At 39.2% G+C, this 23,486-nt stretch overlaps 1 protein-coding gene and 1 pseudogene across 3 annotated transcripts in view; both read right to left on the bottom strand.

The window, feature by feature from the left end:
* Aff4 (AF4/FMR2 family member 4) overlaps nt 1–23,486 on the bottom strand; it is a 73,131-nt gene that overhangs the window by 35,205 nt on the left and 14,440 nt on the right. Inside the window, exons 2-6 of one of the 3 annotated variants that reach the window (XM_028855687.2) lie at nt 19,441–19,532; nt 18,795–18,921; nt 15,674–16,453; nt 13,215–13,259; nt 8,568–8,654 (exon numbers count right to left, since the gene is read on the bottom strand). In XM_028855687.2, coding sequence (XP_028711520.1) covers nt 8,568–8,654; nt 13,215–13,259; nt 15,674–16,453; nt 18,795–18,917 — 1,035 coding nt within the window. In that variant the 5' untranslated portion in view covers nt 18,918–18,921; nt 19,441–19,532. The remainder of the gene's footprint in view (nt 1–8,567; nt 8,655–13,214; nt 13,260–15,673; nt 16,454–18,794; nt 18,922–19,440; nt 19,533–23,486) is intronic. The other 2 variants (XM_028855686.2, XM_028855688.2) reach the window with 2 other exon arrangements.
* Nucleotides 20,474–22,054, bottom strand: LOC114681920 (annotated as a pseudogene).

Genomic DNA, 23,486 nt, shown 5'->3' with positions numbered 1-23,486 from the left:
GAAAGATGTAGGACTCTCAGCTACTTCTCCAGACCATGTCTGCCTGCACAACGCCATGCTTCCTGCCATGATAATGAACTGAACCTCTGAACTGTAAGCCACCACCTCAATGAAATGCTTTCGTTATAAGAGCTGCTACGGCCATGCTGTCTCTTCACAGCAATAGAAACCCTAAGACGATCTCCAAAAAGAACACAAAGTTAAAAGCCCTGAATTCTAAGTAATCATTGAATCCTCTCTCACCTTTGACAGCTGTCAGCTAGTCACAAAGCATTTCTACATCCTCTCTAAAATACCACCAAGATGCAAAACTACCTCATCTCCTTCGGGCTATCTTTATTTTTCATCTCAGATGGCTATGCAATGGATCTTCTTTATTGAAGTGTCCTCCCCTTTCACTCAACTACAGCTTCCATTTTGTTTTTTGCAAACCCAAGTCTTAATGTGTCATCATGGCTTTCCTATTTTTCACTCAATGTACCATCATTCTTTGTTTTTCCTAGGTATAACCCCTCAACCTTCTTTTGGAGACAAGGTAATCCAGGATGAACTTGAACTTCTTGACTGTCTCAATCTTGAATGAGGGCTAGGATTGCAGGCCACCTTTGCATGATATGCACTCAAAGAGCTAGGTACCAGTGAAACAGAATAACAAAAAGTAAGAAGACATTATTAGCCCTATGAAGGCCTTATCCTCAATGACTCAACTACTAATGAAAATAAATGCAGCCAGGCAGCGGTGGCGCATGCCTTTAATCCCAGCACTGGGAGGCAGAGCCAGGCAGATCTCCGTGAGTTCAAGGCAAGCCTGATCTACAGAGCAAGATCCAGGACAGGCACCAAAACTACACAGAGAAATCTTGTCTCAAAAATACAAATATACATATACATATATACATACATATATATATGTATGTATATGTATGTATACACACACACAGAGACAGATAGATAGATAGAGATAGGCAGGCAGGCAGGCAGCCAGATAGGTAGGTAGATAGATAGATAGATAGATAGATAGATAGATAGATAGATAGATAGATAGGTAGGTAGGTAGATGCAGAGTGATAATGTGCTAAGCATCAAACAGCATTTAATATAAGTTCACTACTGTTGTATATGAGAGATGGCTCAGCAGTTTGATTCCCAGCAATGACATGGCAATTCAAACTGTCTGTAACTTCAGTTCTAGTGGGTCTGATGTCCTCTTCCAGCCTCTAAGGGCATTAAAGACATGTTGTACACATGCACAGATATATATGCAAACAAAACATCCATATAAAGTTAGAAAAGAAACAAGACTAGACGGCCAGCAAGATGGCTATGTGGGTAAAATTGCTTGCTGCTAACCCTGACAATCTGAGTTCCATCCCTGGAACCCAGATGGTGAAGAAGAGAACTAACTCCCCATAGTTGCTTTCTGACAATAAATATAATTTTATAAAAATAAAGATTTGGCATCATAACTTATACCTTTAATTCCATCTCTTGGAAGCCAGAAGTAGGGGGAACCTCTGTGAGTTCCAAGCCAGCCTGGTGTATATAGTGTCTAGGCTAGCCAGGACTATGTAGTGAGAGAGCCTGTCTAAAGAAATTAATAAAGGCCTGGCAGTGGTGCACACCTTTAATCCCAGCATTCGGGAGGCAGAGCCAGGAGGATCTCTGTGAGTTAGAGGCCATTCTGATCTACAGAGCGAGATCCAGGACAGGCACCAAAACTACACAGAGAAACCCTGTCTCAAAACAAAACAAAACAAACAAACAAAAAGAAATTAATAAAATCTACAGCAATGCCAAGCCTGTAATTCAAGTTCAGGAGAAAATAAGTGGGAGGGTCAGTCCTAGGCCTTTCCAGGTGCTAGGAGCTCCAGAGTGGCCATGAATTTACAGAGATCCACCTGCCTCTGCCTCCCAGGAGCAGGGATAAAGGCATGTGCCACCATGCCCACCCATTTTTTTTTTTTTGGTTTGTTTGTTTTTATTATTTTTGATTTATGTTTATCGGCATTTTGGCTGTCTGTATGTTTATGTAACATTTGCATGCCTGCAGGCCATAAAGGCCAGAAAAGAGTGTTGGATCCCCTGGAACTGAGTTATTATAGGTGGTTTTTATCTGGTCCTCTGGGATAGCAAGCCAGTGCTCTTAACCAGAGACATCTCTCCAGAGCCCCTCCCTTTGTATTTAAATATCTCCTTTAGTTAGAGAGGAATGTATCTAAATGGTGTAGTGTTTTGCCTACAGCACCCAGAAAACTACCCAGAGACCACTGCAATAAGCAACAAGTGCAGCCAAGTGTTAATAGCCTCTAGACTCAAACTGGAAAATCTAACATGCTAGCCCAACTGTACCCAAGGACTCTGCCTCTTCCTGTGACAAAGGATGACCTAGTTGTGCTCAGATTCAAAAGCTACTGTCTTCTATGTTTGTACCAAATCTCAAAGCCTTTTAAAATTTTCCAAGGTTACCATCTCTGTTCCATGCATCAGTTGATTTCCACTTTTCACCACATCATTATGCTCATCATATAAATATGACTAAATATTCTATTCTTGTAAAATCATTCTCAATATTCTGCTACTAGCATATTCATCTGATCTTCTTTTATATATCCACCATCGCCCAGTATCTTTGTAGCTCACTGCAATCATTTTGTCCTAGCTTTCTATTAGATATGTTTGTAGATTGGTGTGGTGTCGAATATCTTTAATCCTAGCACTTGGGAAGCAGAGGCAGGTGGATTTATACATAGTAAAACCCTTTCTAAAAAGCAAGCAAGCAAGCAAGCAAGCAAACAAACAAACAAAAAACATTGTTTAAAAAGGTTGTCATCAACAAGAATGACTGTCAAATCTAATGCTTGGGATAGAACTTAAGATGTTAAATAAATAAATAAAAAGCAGATTTAGACGTGTAAACCCTACCTGAGATCACAATACATTAACAGAGATCAACAGCAGAACCTGATGGTATTGCAGCAGAAGAAATATAAAATGGAACAACAAAACAGAAAACTGCATTAACTAATTGGAGTCCTTGAAGCAGGGAGAAAGAAGGAAACATAAAAGAAGCTGAGTACTGAAAATAACTGCAAAGGTATTCCTAACTTGATAGAAACTACAAATCACAAATATCAAGCTCAACAAACCTCAAGCACAAGAAAAGAATGACATATACATATAGACTATTCAATCCAAAACATCTACAAGTTAGAATTCTATAACCAGAAGGGAAAAACAACAACAAAAGAAAAGCCAAGCTTGTTAATACCTGTAATCCCAGGGATGACACTGGCAGGAGGACATCAAGGTCCAGGCCAACCTGGGCTCTAAAGTGAGGCTCTATCTAAACAAACTAAACAGCCAGGCACTGTGGCGCTTGCCAGTAGTCCCAGCTACCTTGAGAAACTGAGGCAGGGGATAACTTGAGCCCAGAAATTCTGGGCCAGGCTGGACAATAGAGCAAGAAAATATCAGCCCCTACACACAAAAACATTAAAGATTTGTCTTAGGTACATAGCAAAAAGTACAGAAGGATTAGGGAGGACAGAAAGAACTGGCACCAGATAGAAAGCTCAATGAACAGAAAGGAGTGAGAAGGAAAACAAATACTGGCTGCAGGGGAAGTGTTTATCTTTGATACTGATTCTAGATAACAGCCAGGAATGGTGGGGCATACAACCCAACACTTGGAAGACAATGGCAAGAGGATCAGACCTTCAAGGTCATTCTTATCTATATAGAGTCTGAGACCAGCCTGGGACATGGAAGATGAGGGGTTAGGTAGGGATGGGGGAAGGGAGACAGAGACTATTAAGAGGACATGGAATGAGAAAAGAGACCCCATTCCAGAGTCTGGCTGAAATTTCTCATCAGAACCAATATTCCCAGCACCATTAACATTTGCTGTGAGATTGTTTACACAGAGGTAATATTCCTTTTATGCAGAGCTATTTTCAAATAAAAATGTTAAAATAGCAATCAACCATTTTTAAGGGCTGGGTATATATGAGTTTTTATACGCCTTTCACAGATATAAATGTGAAAATTTCTAGAAATCATATAAACAAATTTGTAAACTTTATAATAAAAACACCTTAATTTCCTCTATGATCTTTGTGACCTAGGATTTTACCTTATCAACAGAAATCCTATTCGTCACCAGAACTCCTCTATGATCTCACTGACGTTCCTTAGCAACTGCTGGGATAACTTTAGAAGCCACCAAAATGCAATCTACAGCTAATGTGAGCTTATGGGAGACTCTTCAGAAGCCTACAACCATGCTCTTGGATGTGTTCCCTATGTTTCCTGAGTGTATCTCTCTCTTCCTAATGTGTATGCTTAAATCCACTTAAAATTTTCTTCCTAATACAGTCCAACTCTGCATCATTCTGACTTGTACGGAAATTCCTTTATAAGGTCAAAAAATCTTGGCTTCACCTGAGTACAGGTCACTGAAACAAACTCAGGCTGCTACAAGACAGAAGCAGAGCTATTGTTCTAGCTCCTGCCCCACTGCTGCTGACAAAATAACAGAGAAAAATTGTCTAGCATTCTAAATCAACTTGGCTTGGCACACACAGAATACTCTACGCAGCAACAGCAAAACATATATTATTTACAAGTGCACAGAAAATATTTACAAAAAAGGAAAATATTCTGGGTCATTAAATAGGTCTTAATAAATATAAAATGATTCAAGCCATGTAAAGTATACTTTCTGATCCAAATGGAATTAATCTACAAATCAGTAACATATGTGGAAAATCTCCCAAATATTAACTATAAAATATTTTTAAAAAACACTTCAGCCAGGCAGTGGTGGTCCATGCCTTTAATCCCAGCACTGGGGAGGCAGAAGTAGGCAGATCTCTGTGAGTTTGAGGCCAGCCTGGTCTACAGAATGAGTTCAGGACAGCCAGGGATACACAGAGAAACCATGCTTTGAAAAAAAAAAAAAACAAAAACCTAAAACCAACCAACCAACCAACCAAATAAGCAAACAAAATCCTGAAAATAAACCATAAAAAAAAAGTTATTAAAACACAGGACATTAAAATTCGTGATGCTTTGCTTAGAAGCATATTTAGATAATAAGGAAAACCACATTTTAATGACAGTACTTTCCATTTCAACCAAAATTTTTTTTTTAAAGAATAGTAAATGAAAGCAGAAGAAAAAGTATAAAAAATTAGGGTAGAAAAAAGAAAAACTAGGGAAAAATATGAAATTTAAAAAATCAACCAGAGAAACCTTGTTGGGGCAGAGAAGAGGACAACTCTTCTTCCATTATGTAGGTCCCAGGAATCAAACTCAGGTCATCAGGCTTGGTGGCAAGCACCTACTGAGCCATCTCCTTCGCCTCAATCCTTGGTTTTGTGTATTTCTCTGTTTATTCATTTTTTTTCCAGACAGGGTTTCTCTGTGTAAAAGCCCTGGCTGTCCTGGAACTCACTTTGTAGACCATACTGGCCTCGAACTCACAGAGATCCACCTGCCTCTGTCTCCCGAGTGCTGGAATTAAAGTTGTGTGCCACCACCGCCCAGCCAGTCCTTGGTTTTATATTTTCATCTTTGTTAAATGTATTGGTGACTTTTCTTGTTGCAGTGACAAAATATCTGACCAAAGCAAACCTTTTATGATGGATACAGTCAAAACGCCAGGAAAATAAAGCCTGGTGTGGTGGCGCATGCCTTTAATCCTAGCACTGGGAAGGCAGAGGCAGGCAGATCTCTGTGAGTTCTAGACCAGCCTGATCTACAAATTTCAGGAGAAACCCTATCTTGAAAAAAAAAAATGCCATCAGGCTATGTGTATAAGTTATATATGAAACATAAATCAATTTTCTGTTCATACTTCAGTTCAGAGTGCTCATTTCCTATATGAAAGTATTTTAAAAACACTAAAGTCAGAAACACTTCTGACTCCAAATATATAGAATTATTCAACCCATATAGGAACAGTCAATAAACATAAGAAAAAAAGATGGTTCAACATCAGTCTTTAAGGAATTCTAAATTAAAATAAGAAGGATGGACCTCTAAAACATCTGCTAAAATGACTCAATGCAAATAGACCAAAACCAGTAAGCTGGAGGCACAGACAGAACAAGTGGACTACCATGCACGGTGATTGGCGGAGGGTGGGGGTTAAAGCAGGAGTGTCACAACTACCTACCATAGAGAACAGTGATCAGCTTCTTAACAAGGTAACACACCGTTACCGCATGACTCAGCAATTCTTTTCACCATATAATCTAGTATTTGCCCATGGGAAAAGAAAACAGCCAGGCGGTGGTGGCACATGCCTTTAGTCCCAGCACTTGGGAGGCAGAGGCAGGTGGATCTCTATGAGTTCAAGGACAGCCTGATCTACAGAATGAGTTCTAGGATAGCCAGGACTACATAAAGAAACTTTGTTTCAAAAAAGAAAGAAAACATAAGTCTACAATATATACAATAATGTTTATAGATTTTTTTTAAGGTTTATTTATTATGTATACAAGTATTCTACCTGCATGTATGCAGGCAGACCAGAAGAGGGCACCAGATCTAACTACAGATGGTTGTGAGCCACCATGTGGTTGCTGGGAATTGACCTCAGGACCTCTGGAAGAGCAGCCAGTGCTCTTAACCTCTGAGCCATCTCTCCAGATCCATTTATAGATACTTTAACAACCTAAAAGTAACTTATATGTTCATTAACAACTGAACAGGTAAAGAAATTTTGGTATTTTCATTAAAAGCTTACTAGGAAAAAAAGCTACTGATATACTCAAGAACAGAGAAGACAGCTTTTTTTCACAAGCCTGGGTTCTATCTCAACACACACACACACACACACACACACACACGCACACGCACACGCACACGCACACGCACACGCACACGCACACGCACACGCACGCGAGCACGAGGATGGCTGTAATGACAACAGTAAAATAACTGGGGCTTGCTGCCCACTAGCCTAACAGAAAAACAGTGAGCTCTAGATTCAGAGAGCCTATGTCCAGGGAGTAAGGCAGAGAGCCATATAGGAATAGGAGGAGGACATCAATTTTCTCTCTCTAGCCTCTACACACATGAATGGGTGTACATACCTGCACATACATGTGTACACACACAAGCATACATACAAAAGAAGTTTAAGATCACTATAAGCTACACCAAGTTCAGGGTCAGTCTGGGCTACATGAAACACTGTCTCAAAAGTAAGAAACATAAAGTAGAAAACAATAGAAAAAGACATTGATGCAGACCCCAGCTTCCACACCCAAGTGCACAAGATGTGCACCCCCCACACACACACAAATGTATACACATGCTCAAAACACACACACAATAAAAAAAAAAAAGTGAGAGCTGGTGAAATGGCTGGGTGAATAAAGGTACTTGCTGCCAGCCTGACAATCTGAGCTCCATCCCTGGGACCTACATGGTAGAAGGAAGGAATCAGTTCACAGCACACACACACACACACACACACACACACACACACACACACAAATAAATGATTAAAAATGCTCACAGTAATTAAAACTGATAGTAAATTAAACACCAAAGAGAAATGGCTAAGTCAGATAATTCATACTTTAGATGAACTTAGAAGACATTAAATACCTCTAAGTAAACAACATGGAAAGGACTCCCAGACTATAAGCTGACAGATTAATGATATAAAACAATTTATCTGAGTAGAAATAGCATATTGATATGGAATGGGTCCACACTTATGAGTTTGTTTGTACACATGCATGTAAGTGCTTATGAAAAGGTTTGTAAAGACACATGAAATTGGATGAGCTAGAGAACAAGAACCAGGGAAGGGCTGGTATTAGAAGTCCTAAACAAACTTTCACATGAGAATGTCTTTTTGTCTGATTATTTGCGGGAGAATTTTTGAACTCTGAAAATGTAACCAGGTTGGCCTTAAACTCCTGATCTTCCTGTCTTTGCTTCCATGGTACTGGGGTTCCACATCCAGCCTTGTGTTTTTGTATTATTTGTGTGAGTATAAATTCATGTTTAAAAAATTAATCTGCAGATGGGCTAAAAACTGCTGTGTGAGGGCCTTTTCTCATAGTATGTAAATATGTTTGTGGCTAGGTTCTGAGAGGCTCCTCAGAAAACAACCTGAATAGCCCTAACCACCTTCAGAATAGAATATAATGAGTTTGCAATAAATATCAATCAATCAATCTCTCTCTCTCTCTCTCTCTCTCTCTCTCTCTCTCTGTATTGTCTTCCAAATTTTAAGTACCTCTCAGTTCAAGATGTTCTCAATTCTATTATTAGTTTAAAATTTCTTCATAGAAATCATTACTACTTAAAATTATTTATTTTTTAATTTAAATTTATTTTATTTTACAATACTATTCAGTTGTACATAACAGCCACAGATTTCCTTGTTCTCCCCCTTCCTGCACCCCTCTAAAATTATTTATTTTTTTAAAGTTTATTTATTATGTTTCCCACTAGGGAAAGGTAAGACAATTTGAATTTATGTGATTTTAGCTGAGCCATTTAGAGTTTTCTTACATTATCAAAGACAGATTTTATTTACTTACCTTAGTTGGAAAAGGAAATTTGGAAGGTTCTGTTTTGCATGGTGTATGAATAGCCGTTAGAGGGGGAGGCCATGAATGCGTCATCTCCTGAAATGTAATTATTACAGTTTGTTTTCAACCAGGACAAGGTTACAAAACTATACAGCTAAAAACCAGCTTTGTATTTAGAAATACTGGTTTTATGACTGTCCTCCAAAACTATGCATAGTGGGCACAATGGGCATTAATAAGGCACAATTGTGTGAGGCAATAGGGCTGGCAGCAGGGCAGCAGATAACAAATTCTCTCGGACTTTAAGGGGTATATGGGTAGAATGATAAAATCTGTGGACAGTTACAAAGAGGTCTGCTGGCTTTGTTTGCTTGTTTTTTGAAACAGGGTCTCATTACATAGCCCAGGCTCCCTTAGCTTGTTGTGTAAATCAGACAGGCCTTAAATCTGTGCTGATTCTCCTGCCTCTGACTCCTGAGTGCTAAAGTAGAGGCATGAGCCACCATGCCTCCCAAACACATATTATACAATACTACTAAAAAAGATCTTGCTGTAGGAATGGAAGGAAGAAGATAACAATAAGAAAAACAGCTAACATTAATCTTTACCATTAATGGGTCAGAAATGATGCTAAATGTTTTGCTTGTCAATCATTTCTTCAAATCATGAGATAGATATTATTACCCTAACTTATTTAAGGTGAAACTGAAGCAAAAGTCAACATCTTTATTCAAGGTTGCATGGTTAGTAAATACTGGACAAAGAATTTCACTGTAGGAAGTCTGACCACAGAGTCCACATGCTAATTAAAAATTTTGGTCACTTTAAAGATCAGAATAGCTGGGCATGGTTACATATGCCTCTAATCTCAGCTCTTGAGAGGAGGAGTCAAGGCAGCCTGAGCTATGTGACACCCTGTATAAGAGGGGAAAGAAACCAGGCCAAGTGAATTTGGATAACAATGTATGTCAGAGGATCAAGGAAGAAAGGTATCAATACTTAGAATTAAGGGAGTATTTTATTTCCCACATTTTTTTTTTTTCAAACTTAGCCATTAGGTAAAAAGGTAGCTGGTGATGCTTAGGAATTTATACTGTGCCTATAACCACAGTTATATAAAGATGCATTAGATTATATAAAGATTCCAAGGACTCATAGACCAAATGTTAACAACTCTAGTATTCAACATATAGTACTGATTAAACAAATTAGCAGACATCCACACAATGAAACACAAGACAGACATTAAAATGAGAAATTCAACTATGATATGAAATGAGGTCCATGGCATATTACTGTCAAACACAAACATAGTCTATGTGCTAGTAAATAAAGTTTTAAAAGTCAAGCCTCTAGAAAGATGCTCAACAGTAGTTACTTTGGGCACCAGATGACAGAGGGGGGAGAAACAGGGCAGTTGACATTGTGTCTACTAAACCTCTTTAAGCAGGCACTTGCATAGGGCAGAGAAGGAGGTGGGCCTAAAGTCCCGCCCTAGTTGAAGAGCTATTGACAACTGAAAACTAGCTGCTGGAAGAGTGAGTCAGTTTTCTTTAGGGTGGTGGTCCTTGGTAGGTCAGCCAAACTCTGGCAGATGGTCACATGTTCAAGATTATATGGGCAGCACAAGGTGGACTTGCTGGGAAAAAGAAAAAATATAGGGGTTGGGGATTTAGCTCAGTAGTAGAGTACTTGCCTAGCAAGCACAAGGCCCTAGGTTCTGGCCTCAGTCCTGGAAAAAAAAAAGAAAAGAAAAGAAAAGAAAAAGCACAAAAAGTTGGGTGGGTAGGGAAGGGGTAGTGGAACTTCGAGGAGTTGTGGGATGAGTATGATCAAATGCATTATATGAAATTCTCAAAGAACTAGTAAAAAATGAGGACCCCCTCCCCCCCAAAAAACTAGTCACGTGCATGTAATTGCTCTCTGTCCTCTTACAATACTTGTATTGTTTCCTACACCCAGCCCTGGAAGGTCAGCTTAAACAGTACAACTAGCATCACCACCACATCACTAGCACTTGACACATAGGTGAATCTCTGACAATTGAAATTTTTCAATAAACACATATTATTTTAGACAGATATCAAGTTTTTGACAGATATTAAATATTTTTAATATTTTTATATTATTTTCCTATGTTCACAAAAGAGTTCCTAGAAACTGTGATTACAAGTTGAATGAAAACAAAAACCTATGAAGGGAACATGGAAACTTCTGCACCTCAGATTTTCAGTAATGCATTTCACAAATCAAATGCCAAAATATATTCAACTGCTAATCTCTCCAACAATCAACCTGACTGGGCACTAAAACACTGAAAGCCACGTGCCAAGTTCATACATAGAAAATGTAGGCTACATGTTTAATAAGAACAAAGAGACAAAGAAAGTCTTCCAGGCACTTAAGTTCTATATATTGTTAAAACTTCAGGGGGAAGTGTGTATGTTCCCTTAGAACACACAAACACACAGAGAGAAACACATGAAAAAACAAAACAAAATCCCAAAACAAAAACAACACACACACACAAACACACAAGCATTTCATATGCACAAGGTTCTCGTGTGTGTGTGTGTGTGTGTGTGTGTGTGTGTGTGTGTGTGTGTGAAAAATATGAAAGATTGGGGCTGAAGAGATGGCTCAGTGGTTAAAAACACTGGCTGCTCTTCCAAAGTACCTCGGTTCAACTCTCTGTAACTCCAATTCCAGGAGATCTAACAGCCCCTTCTGACCTCTTTGGGCAATGCATACACACACAGTGCACATACATGCAGGGAAGACAAGACACTCATTAAATAAATGTGTGTGTGTGTGTGTGTGTGTGTGTGTGTGTGTGTGTGTGTGTGTGTGTGAGAGAGAGAGAGAGAGAGAGAGAGAGAGAGAGAGAGAGAGAGAGAGAGAGAGAGAGAGAGAGAGAATATGCTTTATGAGATTGAAAGTGAAGAGTTTTCACTGTGGCCTGACACAGGAAACAGAAAGATTTATTTCCCTGGGATTCTACAGAAGACAACTATGTATGCACTATTATAGACAGAGGAGGGAAGTGTTCCAAAGAATTTGACTTTAAGGAAGTGATGAGAGTGCTTGGAAGGTGAGGCAGGAAGGAGGACAGATGTTCGAAGCCAGCCTCCACTACAGGAAACCCTATTTTCAAGAAAAGAAAAAGTATGGCTTAGGAAAACTAGTTTGGCAAAAGTGGTCGTCAGAAGCAGGAGTTCTGGGGACTGGCTATGGGGTGTCTGGATGCTCAATTCTTCCTCAGAACTGTAGTGGGTAGCCATTCCAGGTTGGATCTGGAAGCTCCAACCCCCATTGAGTCTCTGGCAACTGTCACGCCTACGAGGCGGGGCGAGGGGAGGTGCTGGAAACCTGAGAGCTGGATGGGCAAGCGCTCGCTCTGGGCGCGCTCTCTGCGCCTGGACCCTGGATAGTGGAGATTGATTGTGCAGAGCTCCAGAGAACACCGCTGGATTGCGATACACTTTCCCCAGACCCCCGCGACCTATCCATTCCTTCATTTGTAAGTCATCCACTAAATAAATCTTCCTTTTAACTACGTGGAGTGGCCTTTATAATTTTCCCCAATACAGAACTGTGGTTTTAGTGATCTCAATCTCTCTTAGAGAGTCACTGAAAACTTCTAGCAAAAGCAGTGAAGTTATGAAGGCCAGAGGCTGAAGTGAAGACTTGACACACTATAAAAGGACAGCTAAGAGATTTTAAAGGCAGAAACAAAAATTAAGACTGTCTTAAGGTTTATTATTATTACTACTACCATTACTGCTACTATTTCTGTATGAGCTGGGTGTGGTGGTGCAGCTTTAATCCTAGCACTGGGGAGGCAGAGCCAGGTGGATCTCTGAGTTCAAGGCCAGCCTGGTCTACAGAGTGAGTTCCAGGACAGGCTCCAAAACTACACAGAGAAAACCTGTCTCGAGAAAAAAAAAGAAAGAAAAGGAGGTTCAGTAACATGATAAAGGAAGATTGTAGCAGCTAAAGGAAAGAATGTGAGATTAAATGGTGGGAACAGATTATAGGAAATAGGCCAAAACAGGTAGCTCAGAAGAATATGCCATAAAATCCAAGTATAGACAAAGAATTCAGTAGCTTCCAAAGAACAGTAAAAGTCATATGTGACTGATGTTGTTCTCTTAGAAGCAAAAAGCAATCCTTGTTGCTCACTCATTAACTGGCCCTTTCCTTATTTCCAGCAGAGGAATATACTATACTGTTTTTAGTCATGGTAGACTTTCAAGTGTGTCTGATAAACACTCCAGATCAATACTCAGAGGATAGTTTTTACTATAGTACCTGATCAGAATAGAATGTACAGGTAAATTATAAACCAAACTACTGTCAACATGGCTTGGTAAGTATTGAGTTTTTTTAAGCCTTTAAATCATAAGCCTAAGAAAATGCAGTTGTAATTGGCTTCTTCCCCTTTTCAAGGCTAAAACTAGAATATATTGTACTTATAAACAGTAAACAAAGCATGTGACTAGAACCTCAGAAAAGTCATTTATTTATGATGGACATGACATAATCAAGTTATACACATAAGCAATCTGTGTTAAGAAGTAATTAAGAATATGAAAGAGTTGGTAATACAGGCATCAGAATTAAATAACAGGTCAGAATGATTAAAAAGAAGCTTACTTTAAGTATTTCATCCACACAGCTTACATCACCAGAAACTGATGCCTTAAAAAAAAAGAGAAAGAAAAAAGAAACAGACGTTAGATTTGATGTAATTTGCTGCTAGAATTTTAGTATTTACTAAACATATTAAAAACATTATTAGAAATTACATAAAATTTGAGGAATTATTTATGATTCCATTATTTTAAGTCACAACACTAGCTAGACCTTTTGAAATAGCTTTCCTATACAAAATTTCTAAAAAGATTTATTTATTTGTATTTTATGTATATTAGCTGTTTTGCCTGAATATATATATATGTGTGTGTGTGTGTGTGTGTGTGTGTGTGTGTGTGTGTGTGTGTGTGTGTGCTATATGCTTGCCTGGTCCTGCAAAGGTCAAAGAAGGGTACTAGGTTCCTGGAACTGGAGTTATAGACAGTTGTGAAGTGTTGTGTGGACGCAGGAAAATAGAACCTGGGTCCTTTCCCTCTAGAAGAAAAGCCAGTGCTCTAAATCACTGAGTCCTCTTTCTAAGATCCCAGATTTATTTGTTTTTTATTTTATGTATATAGTTGCTTTGTTCACACCTAGGTCTGTAAACTGCTTTAGTGCCTAGTACCTATAGAAGCCAGAAGAGGGAATTCTGATCCCTTGGAACTAGAGTTAGAGACAGCTGTGAGCCACCATATGGGTGCTGAGAATTGAACCCAGATCTTCTGGAAGAACAGCCAGTGCTCTTGGCCCTTGAACCATCTCTCTAGCCCCTACAATTTTTTAATGTAATTTTTTTAGATGATCAAATTTCCTAAAAATTTCAAAAATTATTCATATACAAAAATATAACATGACACTGAGACATAAACTGAGTAAAGTGAGCATTATTGAAAGACTGGAGATACGGACCACAATGGACATTTTACACGGCATTGTATAAACTCTAGAAGGCAGACTGGTAATTTTAAGACATAATTAAGAATCAAAAAAACAAACCCAAATCTAGTTCCAAAGATGTATTTAAAGAACAAATTACCACTTTTCTGAATGCTGGGAAGCAACTCAGGTCCTCTGTAAGAGCAACAAGTGCTCTGAACCACTGATCAATCTCCTCAGGCCCCAAGATTGTTTTTATTTCATTTTATTATTGTGTGTTTATGTTATGGGCGGGGCATGTGAGAAAGAGTAGGTGAGAGAACAACTCTTAGGAGCTGGTTGTCTCCTTCCACTATGGGATCCAGGACTGAACTCAAGTCAGCAGGTTTATACTTTACCCACTGAACTACCTTACTACTTCAAGATTGCTAAATGTTCTTAAACATCTTCTTTGACTTTGATTCCTTCTTATATTCTGAGCTCTGAGCTATGCAGTTTGTCTTTTTAACCTTTTTTATTGTATAAACTACATTAAAAGATAAACCCTGTAAACTGAGGAAATGTCTCAGTGGTTAAGAGTATTGGCTTCTTCCAAAGGACCCAGGTTTGATGCCAAGTAATTACATGGCAGCTCACAACATCCGTAACTCGAGCTCCAGGGGATCCGAGGCCCTCTTCCTTCCTCTATGGACACCAGGCATACAAAGTATATAAGATATACATGCAGGTGAGACACTCATAAACATAAAATAATAAAATAAATCTTGCCTATATGACAATGTTTTGCTGAAACCTGTTATTCTGACACTTCAATAAATGAAGATACACTTTCAGCTATTTCACTCTGAATGCTTAGTTCTTTTGGTCATTTTGAATGTCAGTTTTTATACACAGTCACAGTGGCTGTCTCAGCCCTTCAGCTGGGAGCAAAGGAAGGAGGAGGCATCAGAACTACACAACATTATCACTTCTGTAGACTCAAAAGTCCCACCATTTATCCCCATAAACCATGACCTGCATTACTTGTAATACTCTAAGAACAGACAAGTTAATTTTCTCTTTAAATAAAAAGAAACAAACTACACTATCCCTTAAAACCAAAAAGAGGAGTGTAAGCTATCAATAAATTTTATGTTTAGTCTATAACTTGACTTGTCATTTTATTTTATTTTTTTTAATATAATTTATTTATTTTTATTTTATGTGCATTGTTATTTTGCCTATATGTATGTCTGTTTGAGGGTGTCAGACCTTAGAGTTACAGACAGTTGCTAACTGCCATGTGGGTGCTGGGAATTGAACCCAGGTCTTCTGGAAGAGCAGTCAGTGCTCTTAACCACTGAGCCATCTCTCCAGCCCCTGACTTGTCATTTTTAATACTTGAAAACCTATGAATGATATTTTCTGTATTATCCAAGAAGGAAGTGCACAGTTTTATATCTACTTGGGAGTCAATTCCCGAGTTGTTCTTTAAACCATTTTTTCTTAAACTTCTTAATTTTTATGTCTTACTATTAAGGCAAAAAGACAGTTCCAATTCACTGAAATGTCTACAAATTACTTTATACAGTCACAATGCTAAATACTCTGAGTGTGAGACTTACATCCAAAGGTCGAGAAGGTATTTTCAGCTTGGTGAGATGTGCTTTGCTGCTGGGCTTCAGCTCAGTCATATTATTACCGTGAGACTGGCTGCTGTAGTGCTCAGAGGACAGCTTTGGTTCCACAGACTCCTGTCCATCCATGGGCCGAACATAGGCAGTGGGTTTTTGTAACATTGAACTAGATTTTGACATCAAAGAAGGTGGGAAAGACTGATTTGAATGCTGCCCACTTGAAAAGGGGACACGGGAAGGAGAATCCCAATTGGCATCAGGGTCCCGAGGTGATTTGGAGCGCTGATGTTCCTTGCTATGGTGATCATTCCCATGAGACCTGGAATGACTAGAACTTAATGAAGAAACAGCCTGGGGTTTTCCAGGGCTTGAGGATCGTGATTTGGAGTGCTCTGACCCATGCTGGCCTTTTTTCCGGCTACTGCTGTAGGAGTCGCGGTCATGTCTCTGGCCACTGCTACTAGTGCCACTACCACCTGCACTGGTCCGCTGGCTACTGTGTCCACTCTGCAAGCCAGAGGACCGTTTCTGAGACTGAGAAGTGCTGGGGGCAGGTCCTACAGGAGTCCATTTGTTACTCTGATGAGAGCCTCCATGTCTCTGTTCAAAAAAATTTGGGTTTGCTTTCTCGTCTGTTGTCGTTGGTACTGCAGGCTTGGGAATTGCAACAAGCTTTGGTATAGATCTGTCTCCTATGTAATCCTTCATTTCATCGTAGTTTCCAAGCATACTCTGAATACGACTTGATAACTTATCTTCTTTGCTAGTCTACAAAAAAAAAAATAAATAAATAAAAGAATATACTGTTAGTATAATTTGAAACAAAATATTCTTCCAAACTCATTTTATAACCCTCAGTCAGAAGAGGTCAGTAAAGACAGGTCTCACTTTTTATCTTAAAGTTAACATTTACAAATAAACACCAAATATAACACAAAACAAACGAAGATAAATTAAAACTAGACCCTCTCACATGCTAGGTGAGCACTCCACCACTGACTCTACCACACACTCTCAGTCCAGATAAATATTTCTCATAGTGAAAAAAATTTATTGAAAGTATCTGAAGAAAAAAATGCAAAGAAAGTACATGAAAATAACCATACTAAAATACAAAAGAAAGTTTACAGATTACATTAAAAAGAAATCAAGACTAAATAACCAGGGCTGGAATGCAGCTCAGGTGGTAGGTAGAGTGCTTGGATGGCATGCATGAAGCCCTGTATTCAATCCCTAGCAACACATAAACTGACTTGGTGACATATTCCCAGCATTAGGAAGGGTCACAAGTTCAAGGTCATGCTTGGACACATAGTCAGTTTTAGGCCTGGAAAACTTGAGACATTATCTTAAAAAAAGAAGTTCCCAAAGAATCAATAAAAAAAGTAAATAAGTAAAAAGGAAAACAAACAAACAAACAAGCAAAATCTGAACTACCACTATTTATTTTGAGATTGGGAAACATCAATAATAACTTTATATTGTTTCAAAATCTGTCTGATCTTCTTAAAGAATCAAGATAAATATACAGCTGTTCACAGAAAACATCAACATCAGAAAACAAGTCCGATTCAATTTTTTTTATTGTGTAATGAATATTAGCATGATTCACAGATTCTGAACTTTTTTAGTTTTAACAACCATTGAAACCCAAAGGCAAAAGAAATGCTAGAAAGACATGTCATCACAAAAGCTACCTTAGAGCCATGAGAATTGCCATTATTCAGTGTTCTTTTTTTTTTTTTTTTTGGTAATATCAAATCAGGAACAATGCTAGTAATTAAAAAATAGCAATTGGGTTTGGAAAGTGACTCAGGGATTAAAGGCACTTGGCTTCTCTTCCAAAGGACCAGAGTTCAATTCCCAGCACCCATACAATGGTTTACAACTGTCTGTAACTCTAGGTCCAGAGGATCTGATGTCCTCTTCTGGCTTCTTCCAACACTACACACATATAATACACAGACACACAGACATACTGGCAGTTTAAACATTCATACACATAAAATAAAAACAAAATAAACAATTTTTAAAAATTAAAATAGTAATTGATTCAATTTATTTCTCTTAATTTTTTGAAAGATTTCTTCATTTATGATGGGATATGGTGGCAACATGCCTTTAATCTTAGCACTCAGGAAGCAGAGGCAGGTAGCTCTCTGTTTGAGTTCAGCCTGGTCTACAGAGTGAGTTCTAGGACAGCCAGAGGTATGTAAAGAGACATTGCCTCAAAAAACATTTTAAAAAATTATTCATTTACTCATTTTATGTGAAAGTGTTTTGTCTATATGTATGTGTGTGCAACCACATGTGTGCCTACTGTCTGCAGAGGTCGTAAGAGGGTAAGGTGCCCTGAAACTGGAGTTACACATGGTTATGAACCTCATGTGGGTACTGGTAATTGAACCTGGTCTCCTACAAGAGCAACAAATGCTCTTAACTGCTGAGCCCTCTCTTCAACCATTTATTCAATTTACTGAATGCCTCCAACAACGTGCTCCAATGTAACTGACAATGATTAAATACATTAGAAGAAATGTCAGAATTTAATCTATGATAACAGAAACAGACAAACACACATAAGAAACATTCAACAAACTAATAGTCAATAAAACTTATTAAATAAACAAATGGCAAGAAATGGAAAAACACAGCATCTGTGAAAGTCATTTTTGACCGATGTTATTACCAAAGAATACAGACTACCTAGCAAACAGTAGGTAATATAGACTCACTGACCAAAAAATATTCTTTTGAGACAGGGATGTAGTCCTGCCTAGCCTTGAACTCAGAGCCTGCTTCCGCCTCCCAGAATGCTTCAATGAAAGGCATGCACTGAGCTAAAGGAGTGGCTCAGTGGTTAAAAGCATGCATGTACTGCTCTTCCAGAAGACCTGAGTTTGGTTCCCAGCCCCCATGTCGGATGGCTCAAAGCTGCCTGTAACTCCAGCTGCAGGGCACCGGACATCATCTTCTGGCCTCTGTAAAGACCTGACAGTGTGAGAATCATAAACGTACCTATAAAAACAAATCTTTAAAAAAGACAATCGCTAAAAGCACAAATGTCATGTAAGTGAGGTGAAAAAACAGTCCAAGAAAGATAACTTACAACTTTATATGGCTCAGCAAACAGAGGAGAGCTAGGTGGGAAGGCGTCTTCACCCTGCTGAATTTCCTGATTCCGCCTTTCCCGTTCTTTCATGCGCAGCACATTCCGGTCTTCACGGTTCATGTTGCTATGAGAAGAAGTACAATTTTTACATCACAAAAATAAAAATGTCATATTCTGCACCGACTGTCAATGTAACACTCCAAATGGAGATCTCAACTTCTTTCAACTTCTGGGTAGTTACCAAGCATTTGTGCTGAAGCTGGATTCTGGCACTGGTTTTTAGCATTATCATCTTCCACAGCCACCCATAAAGAAAACACTATCTAGAATAGGAGAAACCACTACTCCACCAAAACAACCTCATTTTTTTTTTTTTTTAAGTTCTGGGAATTGAACACAGAGCCTCATAAATTCTAGGCAAGCATTCTTCTACTCTGCTGTCCCAAACATGACAATTTTTCAAGTACTCTGCTACCTGAAAATCAGTTAAAATTTGTACATTCAGAGGGAAAGGACTATTTAAACCCATTTCTCAGTATTTCCTCTTCACAATGCTAGCTGGCAATATCATTGGTGGCATATAACCCATTCCTATCTACCACCCAGACCCCATGTCCAGCTCTTTTCTCTACTTTGCATCTACCTTATCTTGATTTCTTTTTGTCCCAAACACAGCTTCCTTGATGTCCATCGTGATTGCAGTTTGACCTCAGCTTTGCTGTTGTTCTAGGTTCCCTAAAAAATGACATTTCTGCGCTAAATACATTAATATTTCAACTAATGCCTCAATAAATGGCAAACTGAGGCTTTCAGTGATAGAATCTAAAATTAGCATGTGTTAGTAAGTGTAACTAAAAACTGCATTAAAAAGGAAAAAAGTATTTGGGGTCAAAGGGAAAAATAGGAATGTTATTTCTGCAATCATGATAGTATTATAATGTCACTAGAATAAACCAAGAGGAATGGCTTATTTATCTATAACAGCCGAGATTTTTGTCTAAATAGACAATAATAAAAGAAGCTATAAAATGCTAAGTAAGTGGTATCAGGGCCTCTGTTGCTCCTTTCCCTGAAGTTGAATATAGATTAAACCTCTATCTTGGTTATGTTTTAAAAGAGGAAGAAAGAAAGAGAGACAAACACAGTGACACAGAGACAGACCAACCAAAGAGGGAAATTAGTATATATCTGTGGAACCTATTTTAAAACAAATAAGGACACAGAAGTAAAGCTGGGCGGTGGGGTGGTGGTGGTGGTGGTGGTGGTGGTGGTGGTGGTGGTGCTGCTGCTGCTGCTGCTGCTGCTGCTGCTGCTGCTGCACACCTTTAATCCCAGCACTTGGAGACAAAAGCAGGCAGATCTCTGAGTTGAGGCCAGCCTAGTCTACAGAGCACCAGGACAGCCAAGGTTACACAAAGAAACCCTATCTCAAAAAAGAAAACAGAAGTCAATCCGATCAGGAAAATACTTATTATTTAAGATAATCAGTAAAACCCGTACATTCTTGGAACTGAAGAGAAGGCTCTGTGGATAAGAACACTTGCTGCTCTTACAGAGGTCCAAGGTTCCCACATAATGTTTCACAAATATTCTTAACTTCAGCTCAGGGGATCTGGCACCCTCTTTTGGCCTCCCCAGGCACCAAACATGCACACAGTGTACATACATATACACAGGCAAAACATTCACAAACAATAATGGACAGAGAGATAGAGATTCTAAGTATTTGAAATGTTTTTTTTTTTTCAGACTAAATGTGAGATTTATTACTGAACATTAGGGCTCCCAGGAAGGCAGGGCTCACCACTTGTCCAGGGGACTACAAATGGGGTTGTATTTGACCCCACAGACATCAGGAATGAACTGCTTCTCAGCAACCAGGTCTTCAAACTCATCTGCATTAAGCTTGAAGCCCCACTTTTGTGGGATGTGGATCTTCTGGCAGCCAAGGAACTTGAACCTAGCTCTACTCAGATCCTCAATCACATGTTCCTTATTTTGCAGCTTGGTATGAATGGACATGATGACCTGATCAATGTGAACCCCTGGTCACTGTGCCCTGGGGCTTCACAAAGGCACTACACATACCTGTCCGGAGTCTATCAGCCCCAGCACAGGAGAATAACATCTAGTTGATTTAGATGACACAGAAAGTGTGGAGCCTCACTGGAAGATGAAAGTCATCCTTGCCACAACTCTTTACCATGTATTTGTTGGCACAAATACCAGCAGCCTCCAGGGCTTGAGAAGAGAGTTGCTCATCTGACACATGGCCATAAAGTGGGAATTCGCCAACTTTTGCCTTCTTCTGCCTCAAGTTAAAGATTCAGATCTTAGCATCAAGGACACTTTCATAGAAGTCAAACTTTGGGTACAGCTTGTTGTTTTGTTGTGTGTGTGTGTTTTGTTGTTGTTGTTTTTGGTTTTTCGAGACAGGGTTTCCCTGTGTATCCCTGGCTGTCCTGGAACTTGTTCTGTAGACCAGGCTGTCTTTGAACTCAGATTCACCTGCCTCTGCCTTCTGAGTGCTAGGATTAAAGTCGTGCCCCACCACCACCTGGCTACAGCTTGTTCTTACAATACCAGTATACAGGTGGGGCAGCAACCCATCATGACAGTAGGATCTTAGTTGGAGAATAAGAGAAGAGACAAGTTGTTTCTTTTTTTTTTTTTTCCTTCTGTCTTTTTTTTTTTTTTTCTTTCTTATTTTGGTTTTTTGAGAGAGAGTTTCTCTGTGTAACAGTTCTGGCTGTCCTGGAACTTGCTTTGTAGACCCAAGGGGCTTCAAACTCACTCCATAGACCAGGCTGGCCTTGAACTCAGAGATCTACCTACCTCTGCCTCCCAAGTGCTGCAATTAGAGGTATGAGTAACCACAAGTCGTTTCTTTTTAAATACAAGATATTTTACATTTCTCTCTCTCTCTCTCTCTCTCTCTCTCTCTCTCTCTCTCTCTCTCTCTCTCTCTCTCTCTCTCTCCCCCTGCCTCCCTCTCCCTCCCTCCCTCCTTCCGCGTGCGTGCGTGCGTGTGTGCGTGCGTGCGTGTGTGTGTGTGTGTGTGTGTGTGTGTGTGTGTGCGTCGCGCGCGCGCGCGCGCGCCCATGCTCTTGAATTCCAGTGCACATGTATGTTATGGCATATGTGTGGAGGTTAGAGTACAATTTATGGGAGTCAGTTCCCTCCTACTGTGTGGGTTCCAGAGATTAATCTTAAAGTGTCAAGCTTGGCAGTAAGTGCTATTTACCCCTCTGAGCCATCGCCCTAATGGCTTGTTGTTTCTTATGTGTATAATAGTCTAGTGGAGTTAATATATAACCTACTGCAGTACACAGAAATACTGTTGTGAAGTCGGGCAGTGGTGGTGCACACCTTTAATCCCAGCACTCGGGAGGCAGAGGCAGGTGGATCTTTATGAGTTTGAGGACAGCCTGGTCTACAGAGGGAGTTCCAGGACAGCCAGGGCTACACAGAGAAACCCTGTCTTAAAAAGTCATTTAAAAAAAAAAAAGAAAGAAAGAAAGAAAAGAAAAGAAAGAAAAAAGATATACTGTTGTAGTTTATCTAGTTTCCCTAGTGCCTAGCACTCTATAGAACGGTATAAATTGTTTGAATCTTCCTGTAATGAATATCAAAAGCATTTGAAGGATAAAACCAAAGAAAACGTCCTTTAGCACATTTGGACAAATTAACAGATGTTATTGTATTAACAATCAAGTCAGTTAGGCTTCTTGAATTATGGTACTGCCAAAATACCAAGCTATTTAGAGCCTAAGGGGCATATTAACTCCCAATGTCCTAAATTCAAATCCTGAAAAATGAGGCTGGGATGGAAATCATAATTAGAGTGCATGTTCATCATGTTTAAGCTTGGAATTTCATCCCCATCACCAAAAACAAAAACCCTAAAAGTTCAGAAAACAAAAAATATGACTTAATGTTATACATTAAGCAGCATTTAAATAATTCAAAAACTATGAAGGGAAAAAAACCACCTGTTTTTCTTTGTAAAGAAAGGAATTATTATCATCTTAAAAGAGAATCCTTGGTTCTATCATTTGTCACCTCATAAAGAGAACATATATTACAATCTCCCAGGATTTGATATAATTCATATACACCAACTGGATCTAATGGTTACTAAACAACACTTCAACAAAAGAATACACATTCCTAGCACATGCCTTTAATCCTAGCACTTGGGAGGCAGAGGCAGGTAGATCTCTGAGTTCAAGGCCAGGCTAGTCTACAGAGTTCCAGGACAGCCAGGACTACACAGAGAAACCCTGCATTGAAATACAAAAAGAAAAAGAAAGTTCAAGGGAAATAAGGAAATCCTATAAGCTAATGGAAACAAAAACAAAACATATCAAAACTTGTGAGGTTCAGTAAACATCAACTTTAAAAAAGAAAGGATTTGCCGGGCAGTGGTGGTTCACGTCTTTAATCCCAGAACTCAGGAGGCAGAGCCAGTCAGATCTCTGTGAGCTCACCCAGCCTGGTCTACAGAGCGAGATCCAGGATAGGCACCAAAACAACACTGAGAAACCCTGTCTTGAAAAACCAAGAAAACAAAAAATAAAAAAATAAAGAAAGGATTTGAGGCTGGAAAGACTATTTAGTAGTTAAGAGTACTTACTACTCTTGCAGGGAACAGAGTTAAATTCCCAGCACACACATCTGACAGCTCAC

The sequence above is a fragment of the Peromyscus leucopus genome, chromosome 8b, assembly GCF_004664715.2.
Source record: "Peromyscus leucopus breed LL Stock chromosome 8b, UCI_PerLeu_2.1, whole genome shotgun sequence".
Taxonomy (NCBI): domain Eukaryota; kingdom Metazoa; phylum Chordata; class Mammalia; order Rodentia; family Cricetidae; genus Peromyscus; species Peromyscus leucopus.
This window is presented reverse-complemented; position numbering and strand designations above follow the sequence as displayed.